Genomic DNA, 10,584 nt, shown 5'->3' on the forward strand with positions numbered 1-10,584 from the left:
GTGCTTTTGTAGTTGGTCAAGTACCAAGATTACAGAAGTTCTACTTTTGTGAGCTGTTACCAGAACTGGAAAAGCAGCATGCAGAGGGCAAATTCCAATTGTGTAAGGAGTACATGAAACTGTGTGATCTGTGATGCTAGCAGTGTTGGATTTTCCAGAGTTGGAGAAGCGACCGTGCCAGCCCACTTTGTGCAAAGAATTTAGTCACATAACAGTGTAATAAATTTTATTGCCAGAATGATACTCTGATAAACTGCAATCTTGAAAGGCCACTCATTCATCCCTTCCTTCAACACTCCTGGCAATTAGAGGACCTTTTAAATTGCAGAGGCCACCGCAGACAAAAATCATGTCACTTATTGTTTTCTTTGATCGTATTGGCAGGGCATGCTTGAATATTCTAAATGTCTTCGTTCTATTTATGGCCCTTTCGACGTGTATGCGTACAGACGCAATTCTACTCGTTTGAGTTTCTTCACTCTCACTGAGCTGGGACTTTCCTGTAAAGAAACAGCAGGTTAGTCAAGTTTTGCCCACAAAATTAGGCTTGTCGCTTACCTCTTGTGAAAGAAGGAACATTGAGTTTGACGCCTTGAATGTCAAGATTTGTGCTCAGCACAAAACCTCGGTCGGCCATTACTTCATCACCTGGGCCTATAAGATCCTCCACGCCGCAGTCACTCATTATAAATTTGTCCGAAGCTCTCCCACCATATGCACGTGACACAAACATCATATAGCCATTTGGTGCAATGGCAGTGAGAAACTTAACAGTGTTATGCGCCTTATAGCTGCTGTACGTCTGAGCTCTAGCAAGCAGCTTCTCTGGCCGCTGATGGAAGACCTCCGAGCAGTCTATGATACCAGTTGTTTTCTCATAACCGTTCAGAGTAAAAGATTCTGGCATGCTGTTTCTGATTAGTGATCGTGGCAGCCACACCACAACTTTTTTCATAACCTTCTGCAACACAGACAAGGTGTAAATGAATAGCTTGTGCACATATGAAATGAATAGGACAAATATCCTTGCCAAGTGTCCGTAAAACAGACCAAAACGCATTCTCATTATGCTCAGAAGCAGCTGGTCCTCGACTGAGAGTTTTAAGAAGGTCTTGTTGCTTTCAATTGTTGCAGCTTTGACTAAGCTGTCAAAGACTGGCTTAGACAGTCCTGTATAAAATTGACAGTCCTCTTCTGTGAAGTTTGACGACAAGCCTTGCTGCTTTCCAAAAATGTGTTGCAGTCCACATTTAGAATAGGTATGGCCATTGTGGCCAATTTCTTCCAACTGTGTTGACTTGTCTCTTCTTGAGACCTGTTGAAGGAATACAACCAAGTTTAGAGGCCACAAAAAAGCAGAGTGAAACACATAGGTGTCCAAATGAATAATAATAATAATAATTGGTTTTTTGGGGAAAGGAAATGGCGCAGTATCTGTCTCATAAATCGTTAGACACCTGAACCGCGCCAAATTTTGCAGGCTAAGGATGCTCTGGAATTAATGCACCCTTCGTACTTAGGGTAGGACTGCTGCCTATATTAGGACTGCTGTCTATATTTAGCTCGGAAGCAGATGCCCTGAGACCTAGCATGAGCACTTAATACAAAGAACATCTGCCAAAAAAGGTTACGCACTGTGCAATGCAACAGTCCTCAAAATGTCCTACCGCCATGAGACCAGAGTGCACGATAGTGGAGTCTTTGCATACTTTCAGTAAATGCTGCACGCCATCCACTTAGCCATTGCAGCACAGAATTATTTAAAGCAGTGATAACTGCACACATTCCAGGCTCCACTAGTACAGGAAGCATGCCTTGTAGTCCTCCCTCTTGTCTGCTTGCTGCATAATTACTTATGATTGTGATCAAAACATGTCATGCCCTTAGTTACCCTAACAAGTCAGGCAACTATCTCTATTACTGTACTGTAAAGTTAATGCAGGAATCTCTACTAGGCTTCGAATATTCTTCATGAGGAAAGTTTTTTATAATTGAATCATGCTAATAATTATCTAAGGTAAGGGACAAAATCGCAGAAACTGAACTTCAGAGCAGTGAGCTATGGAATGGAAAATGATGGTGATGATGATGGATTTTTATGGCGCAAGGGCATCTATGGCCAAAGAGCGCCATGGCACAAGGTATTTTTCAAATTGTCAAGGTGGGGTCGAAGACCCATTTCCCAAGCAATTCACCCTAAATAAGCCGAGCACCAGACCAGGGGAAAGCTTGTACCCATTGTATCACCGGTGGGTACCCGGCGGCACTGGGGATCGAACCCCGCACCTCCCGCATGCGAGGCGGATGCTCAACCACTTGGCCACCCCTGCGGTCCCGGAATGGAAAAAAGCACAGCATTAACAGACAGGAAGAGAATATACTGGGTAGGAGAAGAAACATGAAATATATTGCAGCTGCAATGAAGTGTAAGAAATCCAGCATGGAAGGGTAAGTAATAGGAAGCGAAGACAACCACTGGTCTTTTCATGTAACAGCGTGAATTCCAAGAGAAGACAAGCGTAGCAGGGAGTAGCAGAGACGGATGGGAGGACGAGAGGAAGTTTGCAGGGGTAAGGCGGCCACAGCTGGTGCAGAACAGGTTAATTGGAGGTCAATGTTTCGGAAAGGCCATTGTCCTACAGTAGACATAGTTATGTGGCTGGTAATGATGATGTCTGTGATTTACGACCTTACTTGGTCATCCTTGAAAAACATATATTCATTCAAACCCTAGCTGGAGACTGGAGTGTTTTCAAAATGTTTCGCACTCTATGGCAGACACTACTTGTATCAGAAGCAAGAATGCTGTCATGGAGAATTAGAAAGCCGTAACATGCCATCATCTCAGTTACATCAACTGTTTAAAAGCTATTACAGGTGTAGACCGGTAGTAGTGGCCCCTGAAGCCACTGCAAAGTAATAAAATGCTTTGTGGTCACTCACTGTTACAGTGTCTTCGTTTTGAACCTGTGGAACATCTGCTCGTGCTGCCTGGGTTGGCACCTGCACGAAAAACACCAAATAGTCAACAAGTTCAGCATACCAGGGCTCCATGTTTTTGTAAGGCATGATCTTAGAATGTTTGATGCTCTACGGTACACACCATACACAGGGCATACCAGAGCTTTATGCTTTTGTAAGGCATGATCCTAGAATGTTCGATGCTCTACGGTACCCACCTGTTTCATCAGAGGGAAAAGTATCGCTCGGGATAAAGCCCGCCTATCCCCTAACAGCTGCTGTAGGTGTCCACCAGGTGTACTAATAAGAAGACAGAGCAGTGAGCAATGGAACGGAAAAAAGCTTAGAATTCAGAGACAGTGTCACATATAATAGGAAGTTTGAAATATAAGTATATAAACTAAAGAAATTTGGAGAAGACGACGAGAATGACGATATGCATGACCTGTATTAACTCAAGAATAAAGAAGATGAAGTGTTGGGTGAGGTGGGAAGAGATGATTGGTGGAGCAGAGAGGAGGATGACGACAAGGATGACGTGTACCAATGCCAAGGTTATAATAGCGCGAGGGATAGTGTGGCACGTGGGGAAGAACAGAGAAGTGGAGGTTACGGCGGATCAGGAACACCTCAGCTGGAAGAGAGCAACGTCGGCTACTGCTCCGGTGATCTCGAGTTCTATGATGGACTTACTGCCGTTCCTCAGCCATTCTGGGGGGTCAACGAATGACGCAACCACCTGCTACGGCCAGGGGTGCCTCCAGCACTGTTGCCACCCATCCGGGTCCACTAGCCGGCGTCGAGGTGGCGTTCGAAGCGTCATTCTTGTCGTCTTCGTCTTCTTTCCTCCACCAGCATCTGTTCCCATCTCACCGAACACTTCATCTTCTTTATTATTGAGTTAATACACGTCGTGCTCACCGTCACCCGCATTGTCTTCTTCAAACTTCTTCAGTTTATACTCCTATTTCAAACTTCCTACTACATGTGACAGACAGGAAGAGAGTAGAGTGGGTAGGAGAACACACGAGATATATTGTAGCTGCAATGAAGAGTCAACAAACACTCTTCGGGAAGTGTCTGCATCTCGAAGCTGTTGACAATTTTCTCTGGTTCCTTGGGAAGTACTTATGTAGAAAATGCCACATAGCCAACAAGTTCAGCAAGTTATTAGCATATTAGTTTTTTAAAAAGTGCTCTGAAGTCTCTGGTAAGCATCTCTTTATCAGGGGCAATACTATTGTCACTGACAATAAAAAATCCCTAGCCTGCTCTCGTCTTTGGCACATTGGCAGATAGCATACATGATGTCCGCCAATGGTACAGACATCTGTAGCAATTAAAGAGAACACAAAAATTTGTGATTACTCACAATGAAATGTCCTGAAAGCATTGGCTATCTGCTTGTGTTTCCTCAGGGGGTTCCTGCATGAAAAATGTCACATAGTTGCTCAGATTTGCATACTACAGTTTCATTAATTGTAAGGTGTTTCAAATTATCCCACACTGTGAGGTAGGTGCCAGTTTTACGAGAGCCAAAACTACTGTTACTGAGAATAAAAACTTAAAAGCCATAGCATGCTCTCATCTTTGTCACATTAGCAGCTAGCGCAAATGATGTCCACCAATGGTACCGATATGTGTAGCATTTCAAGAGAACACAAAGATTTGTGGTTACTCACAGTGGAAGTGTCTGTTTCCTGAAAGTGTTGGCTATCTGCTAGTGCTTCTTCGGGTGGTTGCTGCATGAAAAATGCCACATTATCATTGAGCTCTGCATACTATACAGTTTTAATAATTGTAAGGTGTTTTCAAATTGGTACACACTGTGAGGAAGGCGTCACTTTTATGAGGCAAAACTACTATTACTGAGAATAAAAACTTGCGCTCGTCTCTCATCAGCTATGAGATATGGTATGCACAAGTATTACAGGCCCCTGTACCATTAAAAGACAATAAAAAGCTTTGAGGTTACTCACGGTGGAAGTGTCTGTGTCTTGAAACTGTTGGCTGTCTGCTTGTGCTGCCCCAGGTGGTTCCTGCATGAAAAATTCTACATATGCAGTCATCTCAGTGTACTACAGTTTCATTAACTGTAAGCTGTGTATACAAAACGCTCCACACTTTATGGTAGGCACCACTTTTATCAGAGACAAAATTAGTGTTCATCATCATCAGACTGACTACATCCACTGCAGGGCAAAGGCTTCTCCCTTATTTTCATATCTCTCCCATTAACCCGTTCCTGTGTCAGCTGCAGCCACCTTATCCCCGCAAACTTTTTAACCTCGTCCCCTTAACTTTCTGCCACCCCTTCTACGCTTGCCTTCTCTTGGAATCCATTCGATTACACTTAATAAGGACCATCGGTTATCTTGCCTTCGCATTAAATGCCCTGGCCAAACCCATTTTGGCTAGCATGCAATTAACCCGCATTTGATCCCTGATCCACTCTGCCTTCATTTCCCTTTTCCATAGCTCACTGCGTTGTCCAATGAGAATAAAAAAGCCATAGCATGATCTCGTCTCTCGGCAGCTAGCAGATATGCCATATACTAGCGGTACAGGCCCCTGTAGCATTGAAAAAAGCTTTGCGGTAACTCACGGCAGAAGTGTCCGAGTCTGGAGGGTGTTGGCTGTCTGCTTGTGCTGTCTCAGGTGGCTCCTGAATAAAGCATATCACGTGGTCAATCATGCCGGCGTACTACAGTTTCATTAACTGTGAGGTGTGTTTTAAAAATGCTCCCCACACTATGGTAGGCACCACTTTCATCAGAGACAAAATTATTACTGAGAACAAAAAAAGCCATAGCATGCTCTTGTCAGCTAGCAGAGATGGTATCCACCGGTGTGACTCCTCTAGCATTGAAAGACAAAAATGACTTTGCAGTAAACTCACGGTGGAAGTGTATGTGTCCTGAATGTTTTGGTTGTCTGCTTGTTCTCTCTCGTGTGCTGCCTGCATGAAAAATAGCACACAGTCAATCAGCTCGGCGTACGAGAACGACAGGAATACTTTGACACATCGCAAGACAACAGAAACGAGTGTGTGCACCACGCAAGGAGCACAAAAGCATACGACACAACAAAAAAAAAAGCCAGACGCCACAGAGCACTGTGCAATGGCAGTCCTATCTGTGTTCTCGAGCTCTTCATACTATGGAACAAAATGAACAAGCACAATTGCCTCTGTTTGGGAAACTACACTGTATGTCTGTTTTTTTAGTTGCCCTGTGTTCTTACGCTGCTGGCTCCCATTAACACCCACCTAATGATAAGGAATTAGATTATCGCTCTTCTGGGAAAGTCGAAATTGCCTGTTGCCGCATCACAACATATTTTGAAACAATGTATACACATGAGTACCAATATTTTTAGCCTTCTGTAATCTAGATTACTGCTGGCACATAAGTGACAATAACAACAGCCAATTTTTACAAACAATGTATTGAGGAACTTCTTTCCTCACAGTCTTGGTGAACAGAACTTGCTCCAAGAGTCACGTTATCTGCCAGTGCTCACTCTGTTAGTGCTCTGCATGGGTACCTGCTTCTGTCACATCGTGGCTGAAAATATTTAGAAATTTGAATGTGAAATGCTTCTCCTGAGTGTGCCCCCCTTGGAGTGCGATATAGTAATTGTCATTTATTTTCTAAGGGGAGAAAGTTATCTCATCCGCTATTTTCCTCGAGTACTACAGTCATTTATGAAAGCTGGCATGCATTTATTTTCTCAGGTACTCCCACTGTACAAAAATCTAGTTCCTGTTTATGCCGACGGGTGACAGGGCGTCGTTTCTTCGAGTCTACTGACGCAAAAGCCACTGAACAGGACTTGCCAGCGTCCTGTCTCTTGCGCCGTTAATGAATGTCCGCGCAATCTGCAGCTGACAAACTTTCGCGTCGAAATGTTTTCAAGTACCGAAACGTAAGCCCCAGACTGACATTGTGTGCCAAAGCATCAGTGCCAGAATCTAATGGCCCACCATCAGAAGCGCCTGCGTTCTCGTCGCGGGGCTTGCGCTTAATCTGAAAGACAATCCGAAAAAGTCAGTACAACGACCAATGGAATATCGCGCTTGAGTGCCTTCTTAACAGGGAGGATGTGTTCGTGCCTCACCGGACGACACCATCCCAAAACCACCTACAGAGATTGAGAAGGCTAAGCAAAATGATCTTGCGCGGTTTACACAAACAGAACCGGAACTCACTTTTCTCTGGTAGCCCAAATGCAGAGCGGGCACAGCGTTCTGATCAGTCTTTTTTCCGCCGACGAAATGTCGCGAGCAAACGCACGACCATAGGGCAATTGTAAAATCTTTCCGGTTGACAGCAGCTACCCACTGCCTTCGCAAGTCAGGTGATGCAGGAAACCGGTGCAGCGTGAACATGTCACAACGGCAATCCTCTCGTCGAGTGCTGTGTTGTGGACACACTATCGTCCCCAAAATCGTTCTTTTCCGCTGGTTGTTCGTGCACCCATGAACAGCACAGTGCTGGCCTGTAGACTTTTGATGGGGACATGCCATTTTTTACGAGCGTGAGTCATTCGCGACACGAATAAACGGAAGCATCGAAGCGCACCGAACACACCACAGCGCTAGCGCAACGCGAGCTCACTTTCCAGACCAAACGGGCAACACTGACACATACCCTCGACACCAGACCATCGGGAGCGCCCTCATGAAAAGGTCTATAGTAGCATCCGTTTTCTTAGCGAATACTACTCGCATTTTGTTTGTGGCTATAGCGCCCTTCACTAGCTCCTTGAGGTAGTAACTTTCTTTAGTCCTACTTTTACTACCTCCAGTTACTAAGAAGGTAGTGATCTGTGCGATAAGTGACTGGTTAGTAGCTACTTGGTGAATTCTCAGACCATTTCTTGAAAGTCTGCCAAGGGCATCCACGGCGCGCGGACAACGGGAGCTAAAAGTATTACATGTATAATACGCATGTACAGGCGTGAATAAAGTGAAAAGACCGTGGCTCCGGCAGCAGAAGCGACTAGGGGCCGCACCGCGACGCTGCTATCTCGCACCGCGTAAAGAGGGGCCTAGAGCCGCGCGCTCCTTGTGAGAGTGCCTCGAGTGACGACAAACTTCGTCTTCGCTCTCGCTCGGGTGTTTGTCATGACTTGATAAATTTTTAGTACGGCGTTCTGCTACTCTTCTGCCGAAGGCCGCGGCGTGTAGGAGCTCTCATCCCATAGTGTACAGGACACGACGCTGTCGCGCAGCGGCGCAAGAAGCAGGCGGCAGCGCGACGTCAAACCACTGAGCTCCAGGCTTTCAAAGACAGACATTAGCACTACCGGTGTTTAGTAGTTTCGCCAGAACGAATAGTGGTGCGTTTTTACACTGAGTTGCGAACTCGTCGGCAAGATGGTTTGGCCGTCTAAGGCATCGAATAGAGTATTCCACTCTGCGGTCCGTAAAGAGCTTTTTTGCTCGGTGAACTGGAAAACGCGTTTCAAAGGACGATTTGGGATAAGATGCTCATTCTGGTTGGCTGCCGCGACGCCGCACCGTATGTATATTGTGATCATTCATTTGCTCACTGAGTTGCTCCAGATCGCAGGTGAGCAAAAGTGGAGAGACCACAGGAAATCTGACACAGCTTCCGTTTTCCGCTTCGGTGTATTCGCTTCTACCTAATGGTTCATGGGTAGTGTGGAAGCCGCGCATTGCGTCCGACAGAATACCGAGACCATTGCGCAAAACTTGCTCTTAGTAACAAGGTAGAACAGTATGCAGCTTTCTCGTAGACATGTGTAACAACTTCGCCGTGACAGCGGGTGAGGATTGAGGTCGATTGATAAAACGGCTCGCACTCGCTAATTGGATCACTCAGTCAGCGTGTAAGCGAAAACAAAGAGCGGCCCCTTGCGGTTCTTGTGTCAAAAATCCATATCCCACGGAAATGCGTGGGTGAGCAGGAAAGCAATGTGAGTAGGAGCGCATATAGCTACGAGCCGTCATGTGCCGCTGGCTAGCAGTTCCGCAACAGCTACGGTCTGTCTACTTTCGTTTACCGGCGACCTGGGGCAGCTCAGTGACCAAACGAACTAGCACAAAATGCGGCCCCCTATTCGGCAGCAGTGGACAGCAACGAACTGCTGTGGCTAACAATAAGGACCCAATCTGTGCGTGAGGTTTGAGCGCACAGGAATGCCTCATATATCTCTGAAAAAAGCCGACAATCCTTATGTAAGAAATCATATTCTCCGAAACAAGCCCATGTTCTTTTTTTATATACTCACACCGAAAAAAGTGCTCTGCATTTAAAAAAAATCGAAACTGAAAAAACAAGCTCCTAATTAGAAAGAATACTTTCAATTTTACAGTGCCTCCAGGCAACTTAGCCGGCTCTGTGGCCCTGTCAGCGTAACTGGATCTTGTTTTATCGGTTTGCATAATCATCTGATTCGTTATAATAGTGATCCCACTTTTAGCATCTGCAGCCTTTTTGTTTATTACCGTCGTTTGTGACGTAATTTAAGCTCTGTTTAGTTGGTTGCCTTAAGTGGATCATTATCCAATTTTTGACGACTGCCTGCATCACTTTTCGCATCCTTACCTACGTTAATGAGTTTTTTTCTCTTAATGCTTCAGTTCGGTAGCTCTTTAAGATTTATTAATTCACACTGTGTTCAGCTCCGCAAACACATGTTTTATAAGTATCATTCGAAGTTGTCAGTACGATAAGTATTAATACCCATAGGAAGATGGCGCGCAGCAACGTGACGTCGCCAGGGGCGGCAAAAATCTATGAAACCACCCCGCGCTGGCCACTATATGATTGATCAAGCCCTTGGAATCCTTCGACGCAAGCGTAGCTCTTATGTTGGAAACACGCCTTCTGTATTTTATCCCCAGCACACTTTGGAAGATAAATGTTTCACAAAAGCAACGGGCCCGTCCGGGATTTGAACCCGGGACCTCTCGCACCCAAAGCGAGAGTAATACCCGTAGACCAACGGGCCACGTGTGGTCACGATACACAAATACGCACTAGCGTAAGACATCCAGAAATCGGGTTTTACGTTTTCTTACAATTTTTTTCCTGATCTGAGAGCCCCTACAGCTAGTTAAAATTTTATTTGCGTTGCGTTTGTTTTATGGCACTCTGTCCAGATGACCTGCATTTTTTCCAAAATTTCACAACAGTTACATCACACAAGGAATGCCATAAAGATGTGGTCCAAATAAGGCGCAGAAGGGCACAGATACGGAGATATTCCAGTTGGCATGCACAAGGCGGAGAATACACCGAGCCTCAAAAAGCAACAAAAAGCGTTCTGACTACATGCCTCAAAACAACGATCCGCAAATCAATGAAGAGAAAACATGATCCCTGCTCTTGGAAGCACATACCGACAGTCGACACAGGGGAAAACTGTATTTCAATAACTGGCGTCCAAAGCACGTCCAAAGCGCGTCCAAAGCTCGGTTATTTTTAGCAAGCACTCCGCCCACGACTCCCTTCAGTAAAGTTACTACCTTATTTAACATTCATTCGTCCCAAACTAGAATGCGCATGCGCTGTTTTTGGGACCCGTATCAAAGTAACCTTTCCATTTACTAGAAGCAACACAAATCCCAGCAGCAAGATTGAACCACGCGGC

General features: G+C 45.3%; 1 protein-coding gene and 1 non-coding gene across 2 annotated transcripts; both read right to left on the minus strand.

Annotated features, from left to right (window-relative positions):
- Positions 1–273: 273 nt before the first annotated feature.
- Positions 274–5,656, minus strand: LOC144120320 (uncharacterized). Its single transcript, XM_077652703.1, has 6 exons — positions 5,567–5,656; positions 4,941–5,000; positions 4,644–4,703; positions 2,944–3,003; positions 559–1,315; positions 274–500 (listed from the first exon to the last, which is right to left on the minus strand). Exons 1-6 carry the CDS (start codon positions 5,654–5,656, stop codon positions 274–276), a joined length of 1,254 nt encoding a protein of 417 aa, XP_077508829.1.
- Positions 5,657–9,870: 4,214 nt separating this feature from the next.
- Positions 9,871–9,942, minus strand: TRNAP-UGG (transfer RNA proline (anticodon UGG)). The gene has a single exon. It is a non-coding gene; the product is annotated as a tRNA-Pro (tRNA).
- Positions 9,943–10,584: the final 642 nt, after the last annotated feature.

Source organism: Amblyomma americanum, chromosome 1, assembly GCF_052857255.1.
Source record: "Amblyomma americanum isolate KBUSLIRL-KWMA chromosome 1, ASM5285725v1, whole genome shotgun sequence".
NCBI classification, from domain to species: Eukaryota; Metazoa; Arthropoda; class Arachnida; order Ixodida; family Ixodidae; genus Amblyomma; species Amblyomma americanum.

Excerpts from the sequence above, each read along its gene's own strand:
- LOC144120320 (XM_077652703.1), bottom strand. The coding sequence starts at position 5,656 with ATGATTGACCACGTGATATGCTTTATTCAGGAGCCACCTGAGACAGCA. Across the intron at positions 5,001-5,566 it reads CAGACTCGGACACTTCTGCC|GAACCACCTGGGGCAGCACA; the intron begins GTGAGTTACCGC and ends TTTTTCATGCAG. Across the intron at positions 3,004-4,643 it reads AGGAAACAGACACTTCCACT|GTGCCAACCCAGGCAGCACG; the intron begins GTGAGTAACCAC and ends TTTTTCGTGCAG.